This window comes from Nanorana parkeri, unplaced genomic scaffold (genome assembly GCF_000935625.1).
Source record: "Nanorana parkeri isolate BGI_ZX_2015 unplaced genomic scaffold, ASM93562v1 scaffold190, whole genome shotgun sequence".
NCBI classification, from domain to species: Eukaryota; Metazoa; Chordata; class Amphibia; order Anura; family Dicroglossidae; genus Nanorana; species Nanorana parkeri.
Window position 1 is genome coordinate 364,774 of NW_017306458.1, and position 23,227 is coordinate 388,000.

At 44.0% G+C, this 23,227-nt stretch overlaps 1 protein-coding gene across 2 annotated transcripts in view; it reads right to left on the reverse strand.

Moving 5' to 3' along the window:
• Positions 1–11,830, reverse strand: part of NUP85 (nucleoporin 85) — a 40,777-nt gene extending 28,947 nt beyond the window's left edge. Inside the window, exons 1-5 of one of the 2 annotated variants that reach the window (XM_018555267.1) lie at positions 11,747–11,830; positions 9,033–9,126; positions 7,124–7,141; positions 3,447–3,591; positions 367–437 (exon numbers count right to left, since the gene is read on the reverse strand). In XM_018555267.1, coding sequence (XP_018410769.1) covers positions 367–437; positions 3,447–3,591; positions 7,124–7,141; positions 9,033–9,126; positions 11,747–11,782 — 364 coding nt within the window. In that variant the 5' untranslated portion in view covers positions 11,783–11,830. Of the gene's footprint in view, positions 1–366; positions 438–3,446; positions 3,592–7,123; positions 7,142–8,910; positions 8,917–9,023; positions 9,127–11,746 lie in introns of both variants that reach the window. The other variant, XM_018555268.1, reaches the window with a different exon arrangement.
• Between the last annotated feature and the right edge of the window lie 11,397 nt (positions 11,831–23,227).

Sequence of the window (23,227 nt, forward strand, 5' to 3'; positions counted from 1 at the left end):
CCAGCCCAAGTGCTGCTGTACATGGCAAAACAAGAGGCCAGTAGCAAGTCAGATTCAAGTATTTATACTAGTTGCCTTTACAAGAACAATGTTTTTAAAAATACATTAACTGCATTTATTGGTATTTTAATATCTCGCTGGTGTGGTAAAAACGAGAACATTAGATTTTTTTTACAGGCAGGCAAATATGTGGACGATAAATAAAAAACAGGCTTCTAGAAACAAGGGCTATACAACTGAAGCAAGCCAGTTCTATTATAAGATGCACCCAAGACAGGCCTTTGATGAGCATTGTATATTATTCAGAATCGTGTGCCACTCACTTTAGCATCAGCTTAACATTACATACTAAAAAAAATTACTTACCCCTCAATGTGAGCATATCAAGCATGCAGGCACGCAAAACTGAACGATAATGTTTACTGACTTGGACTAGCCTGTGAAAAAAGAAAGCAAAAAAAAAAGAAGAGGAATCAAACTCAAAATAGAGAATGGTAGACAGAATCTCACTTTATTCTCACTCATTATCAAGCCTCCATGGTTTAAATCATTTAATTGTAATTTAAAGTGACGCTATGTAATACCTGTACTTCAACTTTGATGAGAAGTTTCTACTTTATGGCTAACATGCTGATACTCCAGTTTTGCTATTTAAAAGGGGCCTTTAAAAAAGAAAATGAGGGAGCTGCTGCTCCTTTTTTTTTTCTACTTCAGTTCCAGACCCTTTCTTCGTACAGGCGGGGGGGTGTGTCGGTTCTCCTTTTTTTTTCTTTTGGGACAAGACCGGGCATTACTTTGTTGCAATCTCTGACTAAATATTATTTTATTCACTACGTTAAGTTGGGTAGCCAATAGAAAAAAATGCTCTTTCCTCTAGTTTTTTCCCACTGTAAATCTTACATAATTTGCACAGCCCCATTTACCCCCCAAAAACAATCAAAGTCTTATGAATAAACGGTAATTCCACTTTCCCTGGTGAATTTTGGAAAATGGAATTAGCCCCTCCAATCTGGCCCCCTCCTCCCGCTATACTTACCTTTGGGCGAGTGCTTCTTCCCCTCTGCCGATGCACTATCCGTACTGCTGTGTAGCACAGCAGTGTGTTCTGTATTTGAAATTTCACTCTCAAATGGCAAACGCTCATTGGTCAGCACGGTCACCTCCCTGCGTTGACCAATGAGAAGAGCTTCGTACCGCTCTGACCAATGAGTGCTCACCATTTGCGAGCGACATTCAAAATACAGAGAGCAGGTGTGTGCTACATGGCAGTACAAAGTATGGATAGTACACGGGCATCGGCAGGGGGGAAGGAGCGCCCACCCAAAGGCAAATATAGCGGGGGGCCAAATTGGAGGGAATAACCCTTTAAACTAGCACATAAGTGCAATTTTAGGTTATGTATAGCAATGAGATTCACAACGCTGTATGGCCACTAGATGAGGCCAAGCAGCAGAGAAATGTTTATGCTCCTTAACTTCATCTAGTGGCCATACAGTGAAGAGCTGTGCGAACGGTTCATAAATCGCATGTGAAAGCAGGAACGTCACTGGCACATCATGGTAATGTGTCTAAAAGTAGGTCTTATTTATTGACGCATTGTGTCACATATACAGCGTAATGTTTCGGGGCCACGCAGGGTCCCCTTCATCAGGCTCAATATAAATCAGCCCCTTACATTCCCCTTTTTCATTCAGAGAAGCTTTTTTCCTCCTTTTTTTGAGGATACATCAGTGTTCATCAATTATTAGTATAGCATTATAGTTAGATTTGTGCAGACTGGAATTAACATAACGGTACCATTTACACAGGTTTGGGATAACAAAAGTTATGGATGAAATTTTGCAAGCTCACATAAGGATTTGACGCTGACAAACTAAACGCAAATATAATTAGCAGCATTACACACAGCCAGCTCTCTCCTTCCTCCCACAATTGTAAGGAGAAGGAGGATTGCTGATCTTAGTATAGTGGCTTTATTTTGTCTATTCCTGCAATGTCATTCATAATTACTTTGGTTCTTCCATAGGATGTACACTTCCTGATGGGTAATAGGGATACCTGCACTTTCACTATAAAAAAAGAAGTATACTTTCTCTGCTCTGAGAGAAGGGTTGTTTGAGCTTACAGCAAACAAAATGCTAAGGTCCTGCAGTGGACTGTTGTATGGCTAATATAAAAAAAAAAGCAGGTAAGTTTACATGCCTGATAAGAAAAGAATAAAAGATCTCTGCTAATTAAAAATCTGTTTGGGGGGATTCAGCACAATACAGCCATACCCACTTTTTTCCTGAACACCTCTATTTAAAGGCTCATACAAAAGGGCGCAGGTATAGGCATACAGGCATACAACGTACACAACGTAAAATAACCTGTATTTGCGGAGCTTGCTGAGTTTTCATGGTATACAAATCCAAACGACGATACCAGAGTTTACACGTGTGTGACTTCCCAAATGTGAAACATCCGTGTTCAGGAACGTGCCGTGCCAACACTGGCACCGGCGATTACAGATGGACAGAGGTGCCCCCAAAAAAGGTGTATTTTATACAAATACACCTAAAGTTTACGCCAGAAGGCAACTCTAAGGCTGATCGAAGCACTGAAAAACGCTCAGCAAGTGAAATCCCATTATTTCCTATGGGCATGGTTCCCACCTGGGCGTATTTCCGCCCGTAGAAACGCGCTGAAAAACACCCTACGCCCAAACAAGTACAGGAGCTTCTTGGGGCGTATTTCAGCACGTATGCATTGGTATTCCCTAGTGTGGCTCAGGGGTTAACAATCGGTAACCCCGAACCACACTCAGGGAATACAGCGTAGGTCTTACCTTGTCCGCAATCCCCGCTGCGTCCTCCGGCCGCTGCCGTCTTCCGTCCCTTGTGAGTGTACGCGTCGCAGGGGGGCGGAACCGGTGGGAAGTTTGAAAGTTAAGAAAAAAAAAAAAAACCCCCGAAAAAAGAGAGAGAAAATAAAGGAAAAATAATTTTTAAAAATCATACCGCCAGGGAGGTATAAAAACGAGCATCGAACGCGCATTTCACTGAACAAAAAAACATGCTAAAAACGAGCTGAAAAACACACCTATAGTACGCCCAGGTGTAAACCCAGCCTAATCGTTATGTATATAAACAAAAATAGTAAGTAATCCCAAATGGTTGGTCTTTTTATATATATGTAGACAAAAAATACTAGTAGTTTATAAACACCACCCAAGGAAAGCACTTTAAATTTCATTTTGGTACACTCGAGTGGTTAAATCACCTACACAAGATACAGGTAATCACGAAAAAATAACCTGTTGGAAGTACTAGAAAGTAGAATTTGAGAAACACTAATTAAATATATTGTCTAAAAATGATGTACACATGCCCATACAAACACTTTAAATGTTTTGAATATCCCCCCCCCCTCCCCCAATGGCCCTATTCCTGGCAGTGGTTACATACCCTGCTTTACGTGCCCTGCTAGATGCATCTTCTTCACTCTTTTGCAGGTTTACAAATATGCTGTGAGACTCATTAAAAAGTTTGCGCAGGACATGAGAATAGAGATCTTCATCGTTACGAACAATATACATGAATGGACACAGGGCTGAAGACGAGAGAGAGCGTCTAACATCTGCACAATAAAAAAGAAAAGTTAATAAAGAAAATGAAATGTGTGACAACTGCTTTCTAGGCACACAGCAAAAAAATAAATTTTGCAAACCTCAAATTCCTTTTAGTAAATGTGGAACAGAACATTTATGCCCTAGGGTCGAAGTGAACAGGTGGCCAGGCTAAGAACATTCAAATATTTATGTATTCATAACAAGTAGTAAATGACCTTTAAAACAAGCCCTCACTGACCTCTGCAGATGTAGAAAATGTGCAGAAATTCATCCTCAAAATTAAAAGAGAACTATGGCCAAACCTTTTTTTTACTTTAGTCCTCTTTTGGGTCACAAGAGTACATTCACGAATGTACTTCTGTGACCCAAAGTCTGCATTTACCAGGCTACTGCCCACTATATGCTGACAGCACAGAGCCGTGCTGCAGCCGGTAAAGGATGATGACAATATTGTTGGGTTCCACCAAGCTGCCTGACAGCTGGGTCTGCCTCTCTAGAGCCAGCTGTGCCCGCTCCCTCCCCTGTCTATCCCTCCAGTTAGCGCTGGGGTAATAGGGAGAGGGGAGGGGGAAATCCCTGCGGGGAGTGTTGACTGTCAGTCACTGCTTCCACATAGAGAATACCATGAACTGAGCAATCAGCGGTTTGTGATCGCTCAGCTTCCGATCTATAGAGCCGGCGTGTGACAGCTGCAATTTTACATGCCAGCTCAAAGTATTGGGAAGAGTACATTTTACTCTCCCAATACTTCTGATTTAACCCCTTAAGGACCCTTGACCGGATTATTCCGTCATGGGTCCTTAAGGGGTTTTTAAAACAGACTTCCGACTCTGTTTACATTTGTAGAGCCAGCTGTCGGCATTACAATAGAAGGGATTCCACGACTCCGCTGCCGCCAGATCACTTCTACGGGCCGGTAAAGGGTCCCCCCTCAGCCATATTTCCCAGGCTCCGCTGCCCCTCCTGTGGGCCTGGGTCCGGCATGTCGGGTGCCGGCGGGAAGCTGGAGAGGAGAACAGCAGATATTTGCTCACCAAGCTCCTCCCCGCTCTATGGGACCGGGAGTGATGCACATTACATCACTTCCGGTCCCACAGCCGCCATTGCTCGGCTCCTAAAGCCCAGCAATAAGCTATTGAAGTGCGATCTGCACTTAAATAACTTATATAAAGTGTAAAGGTGACACTAGGGGTCTTTGGACCTGTCACTGCCAATATGTATCACATGGGGGGCTTGCAAGCCCCCATGTGATAGCAATTAAAGTAAAGTTAAAAAATAACAGTTTTAAAAAATAATCTTAAATAAAATAAATGTACAAATAAAAAAAATGTTTACGTCTTCATGTAAACAGATTTACACTTATCCCTTAGCTGATGACTTGTAGGGGCATTTAAAACGTCGTCTATGGACTTTTTGGTTGCAGTTTCACAGACGCACACAATTTTTAACCTGGGCATGTTGGGTATCTATTTAGATCTTTTATATTTTACAAAAAAAGTCTTCTATTGTGTTTTGGGGTATCTTTTCTTGATTAATGTATTCCTTAGGCTAAATAAGTAAATTATGTAATTTACTCTAATTAGCCAAAATGCACAGTAAGGCTGTAAACCCTTATTTAAGGTGGTGGGCGGGGCTAAGCGCCGCAATGAGGAGACATCACGACGTGTCTGACGGGATCCTCCCCACTGATCTTCCTCACTGTGACTGACAGTGATTCTTGAGAGCTGCTGCGCGTCCACGAATATATGGACATGCGCAGCAACTCTCTCCTTACCTGCACGTCCCTGTGTGCCAGCCGGGCTCCTTCCCCCCTCTCTCTCTCTCCCTGCCCTGTGTCACACTGACATAATAAAAAGATCGTGGATCGCTGATGACAGACGGGAAGGAGCCCTCTCTCTCTCTCTTCAGCATTTACTACAAATGGGAACGTCCATATATGGTAAATGATGTCACTGGAGATCCCTGCAGATCGGATGCTTGCCAGTCTGCAGGGATCCCCAGTGACACCATTTACCATATATGGACTTTCCCATTTGTAGTAAATGCTGAAGAGAGAGAGAGGGCTCCTTCCCCTCTCTCATCAGCGATCCCCAGTGAATTGAGGATGTCAGCGTCACACAGGGCAGGGAGAGAGAGAGAGGGGAAGGAGCCTTCTCTCTCTCTTCATCATTTACCACATTTGGGCAAGTCCATATATGAATGATGTCACTGGGGATCCCTGCTGATCGGATGCTTGCCAGTCTGCAGGGATACCCAGTGACATAATTCACCATATATGGACTTGCCCATTTCTGGTAAATGATGGAGAGAGGGATGGCTCTTTATCCTCTTTCTCTCCCCCTATGTTATGCTGACATCCTAATTACTGGGGATCGCTGATGAGAGGGGAAAGAGCACTGAATGTGCAGGGAGGCTGAGTCTGTCTCTTGCTGCTGCCTTCTCACTTCAGACTCCGCCTCCCGCTCACAAATGCCAGCGTGCACGAGCTGACAAAACACAGCTGTGCATGGTGAGAGGAAGCGCGGCCACAGCAATGAGATCATTTGAAAAAAAAGCCGTGGGTGGGCTGGATCAAATGTTAACGCCCCCTAAGAGGAAAGGAGCTTGGAGCAGGGTTGAAGACGCCATTTACTACAGGTTTTGAGGGTTTTATCTGTGATGTGCTGCGACTTTAGAAAAAAGGAACGATGCTACTACAATCAAGGTAAGGGGTATTTTTATTTGCCCTTAAGTCATAGTTCTCCTTTAAGTGCATTTTTTACCAGATTTTGGGGTATGAAAAAAAGTTGCGTTAATATTGTGCAACATAAAAATTTGCAACTGCCACCATTTTATTCTACAGGGTCTTGGCTTTCAGAAAATATATAATGTTTGGAGGTACTAAGTAATTTTCAGGCCTAAAATGTGGATTATAACGTGTGCAAAAAAACGGCCTTGGTCCTTAAGGGGTTAACATAAGAGGCACTGAAACCACAGCTCATTTGCCCTGCCAGCATGGGCTTGGCTGCCTGCCAGCCTTCTAAAGTATATAAACAACCTGTGTGATAAGCTATGGAAAAAAAAAAAACCTGTAACTTGACTTCAAGGTCTCTGTTGTGATCTTTGAGGACAAATTACTTCACAGTCCCTGCTACTACAGAGGTCAGTGAGGGCTTACTTTAAAGCTCATACCGGTTGTTGAGAACATGTACATTTTTTAGTGTTCACAGTCTGGCCACAGGCTTACATAAGAGGGCCAGTAACTTAGTTTACAGGGTGCGAGGGATGAAAGAAAGGTAGGAAGGAACCAAGGAACATCTCAGTAAATCGATTGCACCTTGTTAATATTCCTGACAAGGTCTTTATCTAGTAGGCAGTGATTACTAGATAGGAAATCAGCAGTACATATAAAGATATACCCCTATTTGATTATATTTATCACAAACACCTTCTCTTAAAGAGAAACATTCATCTTACCAATGCAGGGCAAAGTTATAGTGTATCTGAAAATAGCTCCCTGTGACTCCTCTATACTTCCTGTCCCAGCATTTCCTCACTGCTCCTTCCTCCTCCACTGAAATGATTGGTGTCTGCTACCAGCTGTGACATTACTTCCCCGATCATGTCACACACTCCTCTGTACCTGAAAATGCTGGGTACTGAGGACAGAAGTGGAGGAGGAAGCAGTGTCAGGGGAGTGATGGTAGGGGGGATTTGTCAGAACATGCATGCAGCAGAGTCTCAGAGTACTGACTGACTACTGAGTTCTATTGTAGAGGGGATTATAAAAGTATAAAGACATATTCAGGTATATACACTAGTTGCATTTGAAAGATACATGTAATTAATCATTATTCTCCGTACAATGAGGACAATATTAACTTTAACTCTTAAAGAAAATGAGTTTTCATAAGAACATATGACCTTACAGCTCCCTGTGCTTAATAGAGATCATATGATTTGATAACCATACTTTGATGAACCACTGTCCTTCAATCTCACTCCCAATGCCATAGATCACATGCTCTTGGCAGGCTGAATATTGTGGGACCCTCTAAGCTACAAACAGTTCAGTCTTACAGCCTTTTCTTCACAATCTTGTCAGAAGATTCAGTGGCTCAGCAGCCAAGAATGGTGGAAGACAGCGAGAGAGGGATATTGCACGTAGTGTTTACAGATTAGTAAATCAAACTGCAAATCAGACACATTTCTGGATAAGCAAGCACATATTCAGGTTAGAAAGAAAATTGCACATTGTCGATGTCAGTATTATCCAGCTTTATTAAAGGAGAACTATGAGGCGAGTGAAAATCACTGCGCGAACACATACAGTCGCTCACTCACCTCTCGATCCTGTTCTGCAGAGAGTGGTGACTGTCACTCACGGCTCCCTGCAGGGATTCCCCCCACCCCTCCGATCCTCCAGCGCTGACTGGCGGAACGGACAGGAGAGGGGTCGTGTAAAGCTGGCTCTGCCTGTAGATACGCAGATCCAGACAGTATTGTCGGGATACATCCCAGCTGCGACTCAGCTGTAGCTCACGGTATACTGAGCTTTGGGTATACTCACGGTATACTGAGCAAACTAGCGCCCTCCCGATCATTGAGGACAAATTACTTCACAGTCCCTGCTACATAGAGTCCTCAATCTCTTTTTCTGCAGCCCCTGTTATAAATGAACAGAAATCCTCTATACTGAGTGTTCCTGTTCATTCATAACTTGTGGAGATAGTATGTTTACCATGTCCACAATCATAAATGAACAGGAGGTGATGTAGATCTTTCCCATTCATTCATAATTGGAGACACAGTAAACATTCTATGTCCTCAATTATTTACAAACACTAAGCGATCACTGATTGCTGACTTCTTGTACCTCGCTCTCCATCCTGTCTCGCTGTCACAGGTGGCTGAGCGAGCGGTGCGGGAAGGAGAGCTTCATCTCCTCTGATAGCTGACTCCTCCACCGCACTGGCAGCCCGGCTTCCTGTGACAGCTGTCTCTGCCCCCACAATGCCGCTCTCCTGATCTGTCACAGGAGGCTGAGCAGTGTGCAGGAGGAGAGAAGCTGGCCGGTCACATCGCTCTCCTCCCCCGCAGTGCTCGGCCTCCTGTGACAGTTTCTTGGAGAGGAGAGAAAGCAGGGATGCACCGCTATTTTGCCAAAAGTGCCATTTATGGCCGATGCTTCAGCAGCCGAAATTTCGGTGCATCCCTTCTAATTTGTATTGAGGTTGTAGTCCATCACAGGAGTGAGCTTGGAGCGGTGACTACTTTACAACAATTGCCCATTACAAATTGCTAATATATTTACTGAGAACTTGCAGCTCCAAAGTTATTGACCATAAAGTGAGTTATGTCACTGGTTACATTTACATGCTGATCGATTTTACAAGAACATGAAAGAGATACTTTAAATAAAAAAAAAAAAAACTGTGTGCACCTTTGCTGGCATAACGGGTCTCATATAAAAGCAATTCGCCTGGCCCCCAGCTGAATCCAACGTTTCTGTTTTGCTGTCCAAGTCCATAAATGTTCTGCAATGAGACAAATTGTAACAGATTAGATGCAAGAACCAAAACACTAATAGAATGGATACAACTAACAAACAGTGCAAAGGGGAGAGACACCATCAGGCCTGAACTTTGCCAAGAATCCACTCAGAAGCAAGCAGGACAGGTATCTGAGAAGTGGTGATCAACTATATCCATGGGAAGGAATAGTTTAGATTAGGGATGCATCGATACTGAGTACCGATGTTTTGCTATCGGTACTTGCCAATACCGGGTACCAATATCGGTGCTTCCGCTGGCATGGAGTCGGCTTCCCGGGCAATCAGGAAGCCAGGCAGCAGGTACTGACATGATTCCTGATTGCCTGGCCGGCTTTGTGATTAGCCGGGAAGCCGGCTTTCCAGCCAATCAGCATAGTGTCGGCTTCCTGGCCAACCAGGAAGCCGGGCAGCGAGTAATGACTTGCCTCCCGCCTTCCTGATTAGCTGGGAAGCCGGCACTATGCTGATTGGCTGAAAAACTAGTGAATTAATCAGTTAGGACATTAAAGCCCGTGACACACTGCACGCAAAGCCGTGCAGAGCGAAGCAAAGCTGTCCGGCACGGAGCTTTGCGTGCAGTGTGTGAGCCGAGTGCAGGCAGATGATTGATTGCACCTTCAGCCAATCGGCTCCTGCGTAACAAACGGTCAGATGTCGCATCCTGACGCGTGTGTTTATACGCGTGAGCCGATTGGCTGAAGATGAAATGTTTAATCTCGGCATGCTCAGCTATACGAGCTCTCGCAAGCTGACGTGCCGGGAAGAAAATGACATGACACACTGCTTGTGAAGGCATCGTGCCACCGCTCCGCGCTGCTTGGCGTGCAGTGTGTCACAGCCTTTAGAAATCTGACATTTGATTGTATATAGCAGTGATGCTGCAGAGTTTGTTCGGACCTGTGTCCAGGGGAGTTGGGCTTGTGTTTATGGCATCAGTTTGACATGCTTCTGATATCATCCAGAATATAATGACAGATGTAGCTGACCTGAAGCTGACCCCCTCCTGACATGCTTCAAGCTGGTTTCCCATTCCTATAGACTTGTATGTGGATGCAAACAAGAGCCTATCGAAACAGGGCCCAAGGCAAGTATGGAAGGGTACTGTGTACAGTCATTGTGGCTATGTACATAGAGGGGTGGCATATACAGGTTTGTATGGCCATCAACATACAAGGGAGCAGTATGCAGTTAATATCTCCATGTGGGTGCAGTATGCAGTCGGTATGGCAATGTACATAGTGGGGTGCAGTATGCAATCAGTACATCCATGTACATAGAGGGGTGCAGCATGCAGTCAGTATGCCCATGTACATAGAGGGGTGCAGCATGCAGTCAGTACATCCATGTACATAGAGGGGTGCAGCATGCAGTCAGTACATCCATGTACATAGAGGGGTGCAGCATGCAGTCAGTACGCCCATGTACTTAGAGGGGTGCAGCATGCAGTCAGTACATCCATGTACATAGAGGGGTGCAGTATGCAGTCAGTATGGACATGTACATAGAGGGGTGCGGTATGCACATGTACATAGAGGGGTGCAGTATGCAGTCAGTATGGACATGTACATAGATGGGTGCAGTATGCACATGTACATAGAGGGGTGCAGTATGCAGTCAGTATGGACATGTACATAGAGGGGTACAGTATGCAGTCAGTAAGGACAGGTACATAGAGGGGTGCAGTATGCAGTCAGTATGGACATGTACATAGAGGGGTGCAGTATGCAGTCAGTAAGGCCATGTACATAGAGGGGTGCAGTATGCAGTCAGTATGGACATGTACATAGAGGGGTGCAGTATGCAGTCAGTAAGGACAGGTACATAGAGGGGTGCAGTATGCAGCCAGTGTGTCCATGTACATAGAGGGGTGCGGTATGCAGAGTATGCAGTCAGTAGGATCATGTGCATAGAGCGGTGCAGTATGCAGTCAGTAGGGTCATGTCCCTAGAGGGGTGCTGTATACAGTCAGTATGTCCCTAGAGGGGTGCTGTATACAGTCAGTATGTACATAGAGGGGTGCTGTATACAGTCAGTAGGGTCATGTACATAGAGGGGGACAGTATACAGTCAGTATGTACATAGAGGGGTGCAGTATACAGTCAGTACGTCCATGTACATAGAGGGGTGCAGTATCGTCAGTATGGACATGTACATAGAGGGGTGCAGTATACAGTCAGTAGGGTCATGTACATAGAGGGGTGATGTATACAGTCAGTATGTACATAAGGGGTGCTGTATACAGTCAGTATGTACATAAAGGGGTGCTGTATACAGTCAGTATGTACATAGAGGGGTGCTGTATACAGTCAGTATGTACATAGAGGGGTGCAGCATATATTACACTAACAATCACGGAATACAGACGGTATGTAACGGTGATACAGCGTGTTGTATACGGCCAGCATGTGCAGCAAGGACCGGACGGACAGACACATGGAGAAGCGCAATTGGCATCTCCAGTACATATTCACTGCGAGCACAACAGGAAGATGGAGCATACAGTCTCCCCAGTCGCCCGGACTGCACTGCACAGACCCGACAGGAAGTGACCCGGTACACTGACTAGCACCGTGCTAAGCCACAGACAGACGAGGGATATTTACTATCTCCGCCGGCTCCACGTCCAGCTCCTCCATCATTCACCGCCGTCTTCCTGATTCCCGCTACAGCTCCGGGACCTCAGAAAGGACCCCGAGGTCTGTCCTCGCAACTGCCGGATACCAGGAAGCGGCGCTGTACAACACAGGAGTGTGAGGACTGACCTATGAATGCTAGAACCGTATTCCGAGTATTCCCAATATAGGATTACAGCGATACTCGGGTTTATATTCCAGTCATTGCATATTACAGAATACTTTATACCAGACAGGCGGCCAAGGGAGTTCGGATAATACCACGTGATAATACAGAACATCCTCCCATTGGCTGGAGCTTCTAAATATCTTGTTGGTTGTAAATTGGAATAGTAGAGATAACAAACTGCGGGGCTTTGGCTGTGCAGCAAATTTCAGCAGTCACTTTTACAGATTAGACCTGGAGGTGGGCAACTACAAGTCCCATGAGGCATTGCAAGACTGACAGTTCTAGGCATGACTCTCGGAAGCATAGGCATGTTGGGATTTGTAGTTAATGAAGAACTTTGGTGCAGAAATGTTATGACCTACTTTTATTTTCTGTTCGTTTTTGCCTAGGGTAAAAAAAACATTATATTCACTCAAAGCTCCAAGTTGGCAGAGCTCCCTCCTGCCTGTCTGCTCCTGCGGTGCAAGGATGGTTTATCCCTTGGCTTCTTCACGTCCAATACACTGTACTGTGTTCCTGCACAGGGGTTGCCTTCCTGAACTCTAAAGAAGAACTCCAGGCAGAATAAAGCTTCAAACCTTGCAGTGGGCTACACTCACGTTGCAAGGGTTAAGTGCTCATTTTGTTCAAGGGTCTAAAATAAAAAAGATATACTCACCCAAATCTCGGACCCGGTTGGCTGCTATACCGGTCCCCGCAGGCTCTCTCCCTCCACTTCGGCAGTCTAAAAACCAGTGAGTCACGCTGAGGGACGTTAGGGTTAGACCCTAACCCACTATAGGCTCCATGGGATCTTCCCAGAGGTGTCGGACAACTGCTGGCGCAGCGGTTCCTCTCCGGCTGATAAATATCATGTTTTTTGGTCCTGCCCATTGCTCTTGAACTTTTGGACCCGGGTTAGAGACATATTGCAAAAATTACTGACAGGCCAATAGCCTTTTTTTTGCTACACCGCAGTAACCGTCACCTCAAGGCATATAGACAATACTTAGTGAATGCGGCGAGGGCCTGTGTCCCTTTTTGTGGAAGCAGTTCTCGCCGTCTACCATACGACAGTGGCTCCAAAAGGTTAAACATATGGAGGATCTCACTAGCTCCATAAAGGGAACAGTGTCTACATTCTCCTCCACATGGTTCTACTGGACTGAATTCCTCGATTCTGCTGAATACCGGCAATTAATGAGTAGTTGAGATTTGCGGCCTGAGTGAGAAAACTCCTTTCCACTCGCCTTTTCTCTTTGTCACTTCCTTCCCCACCGCTCTCCTCTTCCCCTTCCTTTTTTTTTATATGTATTCTTGCCCCTGCACTCCTTGTTTCATACCTGTCATGTTGGGATCTCGGTGGTTCACAGGGATGTGTGCCTTGATGGCCTGAACAGTGACGTGAAGATCTCTCCATCGCTTGACACACCTCAGGGATCGGTCCCAGTTTAGCACCCAGTGTTTTACTCTCCATGTAGGTGGCAGGGTGGTGTATGGGGTGTTCTTATGGTTATACTGTGCTGTGACAACATCTCATGTTCTGAATATGACATTGATTACTGTATGACACTGTTATTTGCTTTGTATGTTTGTTTTTCTTTCTGAAAAATCTTTCTTAAAAAAAAAAAAGAATTTGAAAAAAAGGAAATGTGATGCTTTGGTGCACTTGACACAGTGGTAAACTGCATCACAATAGTGTGTGGTGCTGTGCTGCTAACAAAGGCAGCTTTGTATGTGTCGCCAACAAGTTCAGGCTGCTGACCCTAAAAAAAGAAAAGACCATATCAAAGACATTTAAAATATACTTTCTTTTTTTTTTCTATTCTTTATTTATGAACAGTAAAAGAGACAGCTGTAAGTAGTATATAAGTATGATCATAACTTCCAGATAACAGCATGAAAATACAAGAAAATGTGCACCTCAAAACAAGTATATAGACTGCCTCAATTGTCATCAATCGTGCAGCAATCAATACTCTGAGACTGGCACAATGTCTCCGATCCCGAGCAGTAACCTTTTTACGTTTTTGTTTATAAGCATTGCAACATAAAAGCTTTCACAAGAAACCTCCAACTCCTGTCTAACCGGAGAAGAAGGAAGATGTGTAAAGACTAACTAATCATGGGGAAAACAAGATAAGACAAAGAACAAACGTGAAGATTCAGGGAACGAAAAGGAAGAGAAACAAGGCATAAACAGGGGAGCAAGGGAAGAGAGAAAGAGAAAAAAAAAGGGGGGGGGGAGGGATGAAGGAGTGCAAGATACCAGATTGGGTCGAGTTTTCAATGTGCTCCTCAGCAACCAATAGCCTGGCTGTGTTGATCTCTACGACGCAGGGCAACAAAGATAAGTTACACTGAACATGCCTGGGAAAAGTCAGAGTTCTCCAGGAATGCAAGCCATGGGGACCAAGTAGCTACAAACTGATGGCAGCGATCATGTAGAGCAGACGTTAAATGTGCCCACACACTGTACGATTATCGACAACTGCCGAACGGGCCGGTGTGCGCACGCGCACATTGCCGTTTGCAGTCATCGGAAGCCCGCCCCTCATTTAAGTCATCGGAAGCCCGCCCCTCATTTAAGTCATCGGAAGCCCGCCCCTCAGGGCAAGTACGATCTGCCTGTCCAAGATGGGCAGATCGTACGTTTTTTTCATTACTTTACAACCCTCGCAAGACAAAAGTCTTGCAAGAGTTGTAAAGTGTATGGCCACCTTAAAGTGACATTAAACCCTCAGATTTTTTAACATAAAACAATACTGTAATGTGTGCATTACTGTAATCCATGGTTGTTTCCCTTCTCTTTGCTGCTCTTCCTTTTAAATCCTCATGTCTTCTCCTGCTTGGGGAGAACTTCACTTTTCAGCTCAGGGCCTCTTCCTGTAGTGCTGGCTCAGGTTGCAAACGTACACACAGACACCATGTAGCCATTCCAGAGACAAGGCAGTCTGCTGCAAAACAGAAGTTCTGCAGAGCATGAGAACAGATACAGATTTAAAAGGAAGAGCAGCAAAGAGAAGGGAATCAACCATGGATACAGTAAGGCACACATTACAGTATTGGTTTATGTTAAAAAATCTGAGGGTTTAATGTCACTTTAAGTCTTCCATCGGGCGAATCTCTTCCACTCTCTCCACCCAAAATATACTTTCAATAAATAAATAAAACCTTAAGGCCCTGTTCACATTTGTGAAAGTGTGTCACATTTTGCTACTTATCAGCCATTTCAATGAGCTGCCCTACATAAGACAAATGTATTGCTTAATTAATTTGGGGTGCCATTAACAAGTTATGGTGCCTCAAGTGCACCACGCATTTTTTTTCCCTGTGTTGTGTGATTTGGATTTTGGTGCCCATTCACACGCATGGAAAGTGTGAAAGGGGTCTATACCCCAAACACCAAACCTAAAACAATAAATCCCCAAAACCTTTTTTGCTGAAAATTGAAATAAAAAATATTTTGGTCTATTCACTGTAAATGCAAAGAGTGATGCACAGTCACACAACAATGCAATTCACAGTAATGGAGCACTGATGGCACTGAACAGCACAGTGAATACAGGGGTACACCCCACTCTCATTTTCAAAGCCCCAAATTTTGGACAGAATTCTTCACCTGAGCTCACAGGTCATGCAAAGCATTGTGGGGTTTGCTTTTGGTGCATGGGCAAACTTGCCTATAAGTTCTCTGTGTGGGGGAACATGCAAAGTTCTTTGCGAACCAGACTTTGCGATGAGCGTGAACCTCATCCCGAGTCCTCAACATAGGGAGGGTGATAATTACAGGGTCCATAGTACCGCTGGTTAATCATTCACAAAAGAATAGTAAGTAGTAAAAAACTAACAAACAGGTTTAAAAAGATTTTATTTAAATGACACACAACTCCCCAACCCTCATTTACCACTTTATTGAAAACTGTAAGTTGTCTGTCTCACACAGGCCTCCACGGGATCCACTGTGGAGTGCAGGCTGCCTCAGGGGAGAGGGAGGAATGAAACACCCCTTTCTCCCCCTGTCCGAGGACATGTGTGTAAATAACGAGAAGTATGATGACATTTTCTGGCAGGTGCAGGGTTAATTTCTCGGCCGCACGTCTACAGTCTGTGCCACAACCAGATTTTGCTGGATGGATTCCGCATAGTATGCACAGATACAGAATTTCACAGGGAGCTGATTTTACTGCTACACTGGGTCCTATGGTGAGCCATGTGCTGGGTGTGAATAAAATGTAAAATCCTGGACCTGGATATTCTTCGGAACCCCCAGTCACACTTGTGTGTATTGGTGCATGCTTCCTGATGCACAACAACACTGAACATGAAGAGTCCTATTATTTTCAACAGTGCTCATTCACACCTGAGCATTGTGTTGCTTGCAGCTCAAAAAAATTACATGAGCTTTTTTCAGACAGAATTGCGCATTTTTGGCCCCGCCTAATCATAACTGTTAACTACTTTGGCCGTGTCTGTCACCATCACTGTCAAAATATTCATGCTACCCTTCCCTGGGACACTTACGTGTTAAATCCCTTGGTTGATGGTATGCATGCTGGAAACGTGCACCTTGCTCTAAAAAGCTAGTTATTGATTGCTGGGCCACTCTGGAGGTCTTCAGCTGCCCATGTGCTGTCCTGGGCTTCTAGAGTGTCTCTGCACCTTTAGGCCCCATTCACACTGAGCGATTTATCGCGCGGTAATTCCCGCGATATCGCGGCTATTTACCGCGCGATATCGCTCTCTAATGCATCTCAATGGGGCTCTGTCCGTCGCGGTCGCGGGTCGTGCGTCGCTACAGCAGGACCCTTTGTGGCGCGATTCTAGCTTGCTCAATGCAAGCATTTGCGCGATATCGCGCAAAATGCAAATCGCGCGCGATTTGCGAATCGCTCAATGTGAATGGGGCCTTAAGGAGGAAATAGGTTCCTCCATTCATACCTGCCTTAAATCTATTTATTGCTGTGCATATCCCAGGTTGTAAGCTTTGTTAGATTAGGGATCACACTATACAGAGGGGCTTTGATGCGCCAGTGTGGCTTACACTTAGGCCCGGTTCACACCTGGGCGTTTTGTAGCGCGTTCCTACGCTCTGCAAAACGCTCAAACACCGAAATCCCTTTATTTCCTATGGGTATGGTTCACACCTGGACGTATTACAGGCCGTATGAACGCGCTACAAAGCGCTCTACGCCCAAAGAAGTACAGGAGCTTCTTTGGGGCGTTTTTGTCGCGCGCATCCATTGGGATACAGCCAGGTAGCCCTCGGAAACGCGCATTTGTCGCGCGGTTTTTTACACGTAACGTGCGACAAACACGCATATTCGATACGCTTAGGTGTGAACCCAGCCTTAGATTTGTTGCAAATATATGCTACTAACACCTCTGCTTTTAATACATAGAGGGGAATGTATGAATGTGTTTGCAACAACATTTTAGTCACACCAAAAGACCAAAATGTCATAGCTGTGTGAAGCTAAATGTCATGCTAACTAACCGCAAGGTTTTATCACTGTTATGTATCTAGTTCTTCATTCAAGGCTGTTAGCAGCCATTCTGTTGCCTGAGGCAAAATGTAAACCCCCAAACAGGTTATCTCACATCTACTTATAAATAGATACAAAGGGATAAGCACAATGCAGCTTTGCAAGACAATAGAGCTTATGTGGTGTCTATTTTCTGGTATGTGTAGGCTAATTTCAGGCCCCAATAGAATGTCGTATTTTAAAAAACGTACAGCGCTAACCGTCCTTCAGAGGTGCATATAAGAACTCTGACGTTCAGGTCAGGTTTTAACAAATACTAGTTAATAATTAATAATTAATAAAACATTCAGTGGAGGGGTGTGTCTCAAAATATTCAATGTGAATCAGTTGTGTGATAATACATCAAAAACAGACAATGTATACCTCAAAACAGACAATATGTAGCTTATCTAATAAAATTGTAATAAACTGTGAATATATGTAACATGTGTAGGTGATTCTTGTTAATAAATAGTGAATGGACAGACCATGTGTACCAATTGAATAAAATGAAATAAAAATAAAAATAAAACTTTTTTCAATGTATATGTGAGTAGTCCAAATCTTTTGTAGTTTTTTTTTAAAATTTTTTTTTAAAAAGTCTTTAAAAATCCATAAATGTAAGACACTTAAAAAGTGAAAATTCAGTGCAATAATGTGTCCAACGAAACTCCAAAAAAACGAAACAAATGAAAAAGATGAAGAAAAAAATTTTGAAGACAAAAATAAAAGGCAAGGTGTAGAAAAAATGTGGAAAAAATGTAGAAAAAATGCAGCAAAAATCCCCTCAAGGGAATGCACTCACCAGATCCACAGGTGTTAAACACGTTTGTTCCATCAAGGTAAGTCTGCAGCTCCGTCTTTAATATCCACGCTCGATCAGGCTTCAGGGAAGGAAAGGTCTCCCGTTTTACCCGTGATGTTTAAACGGAATATCCTCGTATTTTAGGGGTCCCCCCGGTGGGATATCCAATCATATAATCAAAATAAGACATACGCTCATAGCGTAGTAAAACCCAGGTTTATTATAATACAGCATACAAGTTTAAAAAACGCGCTAAAATGTATTTTAAAAAGCCGGCTGGTCACTTAAGGCGTGATGCCTGTTAGACTGGATCAAATGACGTGAGAATAGGCCCGCCCCCGACGCGTTTCGTCACACAGACGTTCTCAAGGGATAGCCAAGAATGTCATCCCATCCTTGGCTTCAGAGGGTAATGTGTTTGCCCCCTGGATGTATAAGTGCCTGTACCGTGACTGATGCATATGTGGACATCCTTGTCCCTAATGGCAGAGATACCGACATTTGCAGCTGGAAAAGAGGGAAAAAAATACTTGTTCATAATTGGCTTTAGGCTACATAGGCAATGTTATCTCTGTTACTGGCAAAAATGGTTTACATATATCATGGTGATCAAAAAAGTAAGATAAGCTCATGGCTGTCTCAGTGCTGCATCAGATGAGAAGAAGTTTGGGGTCTCTTGGCCCCTTAACTCTGTCCCTCACAGGGAAGAGGGGTCTATTGATACATCCAATGGATCCATAAATAAAAGTAAAGTAAAAATAGTAGTAGTATTCTGACTCCGATCGTTGTGATAGCAAAATATATCCCTTGCTGAGACCTCTATGCCTGGCCTGTATAAGCAGATATACTCACTGCGGACAATCCTCGTCAGATAGCTGAACTCGTCAATACCGATTCATTCAAAAGAGGTGTTTATTCTTTACATCAGGATTACAGCAGATGATAGGAACAGCAGTTGAACGGTTATAGTATTGTGCGGTCAGAAAATGATGCCTTTCCTACATACTGTGCAGATTACATGTGTGTCCTTGTTACATGTGGCTCTTAACTGTGGCCATGACACAGGAAGTACTGCACACAGGAAGCAGGAAGGGGCGTACACTAGGGGGAAATACATCGTCACATGAGGAATAATTACAGAAAAACATACATATAAATTACACATGTGTACAGATATTTATTTTTTCATGATTTATTACAGGTATTTATATAGCGCTGACAATTTACACAGCGCTTTACATAGTCGCATATTAACATCAGTCCCTACCCTCAAGGATCTTACAATCAAAGGTCCCTATCTCACATGCATACATACAGAGGCACAATTTAGACCGGAGCCAATTAACCTATCAGGATGTCTTTGGAGTGTGGGAGGAAACCGGAGGACCGGGAGGAAACTCACACAAGCGCAGGGAGAACATGCAAACTCCTTTCAGATAGTGTCCGGAAGACCCCTATTACACCACACATATTAGGTATCTGTAGTATCATCTTTTAATAGTGGGCTTCCAGAAAGTTTGTGGTCACAGATTGTCTGCGTCCAAGTGCATACACTGGGACAGGCACGATTGTGCAGCTTCGGGTTGGTGTGTAGCCACATGCAGCCACATCCTCCCATGTACAGGTGGCTGCACACAACTACACACCGCACCTGTCCCTCCAGGGAGCAGGTCTCTGCGCGGGTGTGCATGCCCATGTGAATGAGCCCTAAAATAGATTTTATAGAGATTGTACCTCTACCACCGCCCATGCTGTTGAAAGTCGCTAAAACCTGTTTAGAAACTGATATTTTGAGTGTCTATTTTCCTCCAGATCACTTCAGGACACACTATTGAATTAGAAGTTAGTAGGAGGAGCCACTAAGCCATGCATCAGTGGACACAGGAGATTGACCCTCTCAGAAGTGTCAAACAGTAATCCACTTTTGCACAGACAGTCTGTGCCGGAGAGCACAATCTCCCTAGTGAGTCACCTCCAAATACACAGGGGTACCACATTCTTGTTCTGAATGATCAAGCATTATTAAGGGTAATACTTTCTATAAATTGCTGTTTCAATATTTTATTAACATTTTAGTAAAAAAAGAACAACCAACTGGATTATCATATGGAAATACAATGAGTATGTGTTGCAACTAAAAAGGATTCGTTATGTATATATAGACATAGCACTCTTCCAACACAAATTACACTTGACAAATAAAGATGAACATGTCACATGAAACTTGACCATGAGGACAAAAACAAAGGAGTAACTCATGGCATGAGGTCAATAGCAAAAGAACAATCAAGAAGAGAATATTGAGCAGGGGTGGGCAACCATGGCCCTCCAACTGTGCTTTAACTACAAATCCCATCTGGGAGTCATGCCTGTGGCTGTCAGTCTTGCAACGCCTCATGGGACTTGTAGTTCCACAACAGCTGGATGGCTGGAGTTGCCCACCCGTTATAAAGAGTAGGGGAGAGAAGGGAGACAAGAGCATGGGTGTTAAAGTGACATTAAGGCCAAAAGTCCCCCCCTCCCCCCAACACACAGTGCTAAAGTAAGGACTTACCTTAACTGATGCCTACATAATTCGATCATCTTCTTCTTTAGTGTAGTTTTTAGCTGTCCCTCCAGCGCTGGAGCAGGTCTCAGATCCAGCGCTGACTCCTCTGTCCTCCTCTTCTCTCATGTCCCAGAGAGTCTGTGCGGATGCACGCTGCTCCATATACTTACATTTGGTCTCTCCTCATCTCCCAGCCGAACATCTGAACTGCGCATGCGCCCGCCCCAAGATCCTTTGCGCCCGCCCAAGAAATTTTCAGATGATCGGACATGAGCGTGCGGCGGAAACAGAAGTATTAACCCTTTGAAAACGTTTTTTTTAATTATTAATTGTTTTGCATATATTTGCATATGTTTTGCATATATCTACTGCTTACTAACAGTAGATATATGCAAAAACATGCAAGGGTTTAATAACCCTTTAAGAAAAGGATAGAACCAACGAAAAGAAAAATAGTGACACCATGAACCTGCGGGAGGACAGAGCACAAAATTATCCTATGTGGGCTACTGGTTGTCCCCCAACCCAGAGTAGGGGCCCCCCACCCCCAGAGATCACAAGCACAGCATACCAGACATGTGCGATTCGTTTGTTCCCAATCGAAATTCGGACGAAATTCCGGATGTTTCCGAATTACAGATATAACAAATGCAAACGAATCCGAATTTCCGATTCCGAAATCCGTTAGCGGTAGTCTGTACGAAATTTCGTTCGTTGGACGAAATTTCGTTGCACCAAAATGACATTTGAGAAGAAAAAAATATATATTTTTTCTTCTCAAATGTCACTTTGCTGCAACGAACGTACGAAACAAAAACGAAATTTCGTACAGACTACCGCTAACGAATTTCGTCCGAATTCCGAAACGAATTGACTTTCGGACCCGAATCCCGAAAAATGAAATAATGCCAAATCCGAATCAAAACGAAAACCACATTTTTTGCCAGTGCACATGTCTACAGCATACTAGCTGTGTGCATCTCCAGGCGATAACATTTTATTCAGGGTTCCCATATGCGCAGGAAATGTTTTAATTTGTCTTCCAAAATTCTCGTATGGCGCTCATTTACAATAATAACATCCAACCTTTGTCTGACCGACTGGAAAGGAACAAACTGTTCTTTCCAATTGCTAGATATAGTTAATTAAGCCGGCAGGAGAATGTCGTGCATGAGAGTATGCTGAGACTTGAATAACCCATCTATAAGACTATGTAAGAGAGCTATCCAAGGGGATCTAGGGACTTCTTTCTTAAACACAGTGCTTAATAGCTGGAAAACCTTGGACCAAAAGGCAGAAACAAATGGACACATCCACCAGAAATGTAACATGTCTCCTACTGACTGGCAGCCCCTAAAACATTTATCAGAACAGGCCGGGTTCATATGTGAGCTCTGTGAGGGCACCACATACCATCATATGATCACTTTGTACACAACGTCCTTATTGGTAACGTTCAGGGAACAGCTAAGCAGATGACTCCATTCTATCATTTTCATGGTTCAGAGATACACTGAGGACCTTTATATCAAGTGTCAAAGTACTTTTGTTGATGACATATTGAAATGCTCCTGCAGCTATCCTCATCTAGATGGTGCTAAACAGCATGGAAAATTCCTGTGCCCCTCAGTGCCGTCTAGTGGCACTAGTGGTGTGTGAACGAGCTGGCCAGAACATTTATAACAGTGGATATACATAGTGAAGGTACAGGGGTCAAATTATTATTTTTAAGAGAATCTAAACCAGCATCTGTAGACTGGATGGCCTGTGTCTTTCTTCAACCTTACCAACTATGCGACTATATGGGCTTCAGCACACATTTCCTGCCTGAGAGGGAGTGATGAACAGCCGGGTCTGACTATTCCTAGACGATGGACAATATATTGCTATTCCTCCAGACAGCCCAGTGTTGGAAATGTCCACCAATGAGCCATGTACTCACGGTCGAATGTAGAAAAGATCACTCGCACAAGTGTTGTTTGCCTGAAGACAGAACTGCGTGGTTCAGAAACATCGCTTGACAATGTGACACGATGAGAGGTCAGTAAATATTTACTGAAAATTAATCTGGAGTGCAAGTGACCTTTTCTACATTCGACCATGAGTCAAATTCACAGAGGCATCCATTGATTCAGTGAGGCATCCGTAGTCACTCTTTGCACCCACCCGTAGTCACTCTTATTCGGTCAGGAGTGTGATGGGTTTTGTTTGAATAAGGTATTCATGGTCTTCTGATGCACCCCTACGTTTCATTTAATTATTCAGCTGCCTCACCATGCAAGATGTGATTGCTAACCGTCCCCTTCGCTCTTCCAAAGACCTCCTGTTTTCCAGCTCCCTGGTCAACTCCTCCCATGCTCGCCTCCAGGACTTCTGGAGAGTCTCTCCCATCCTCTGGAACTCTTTACCCCAACCTGTCCGTCTA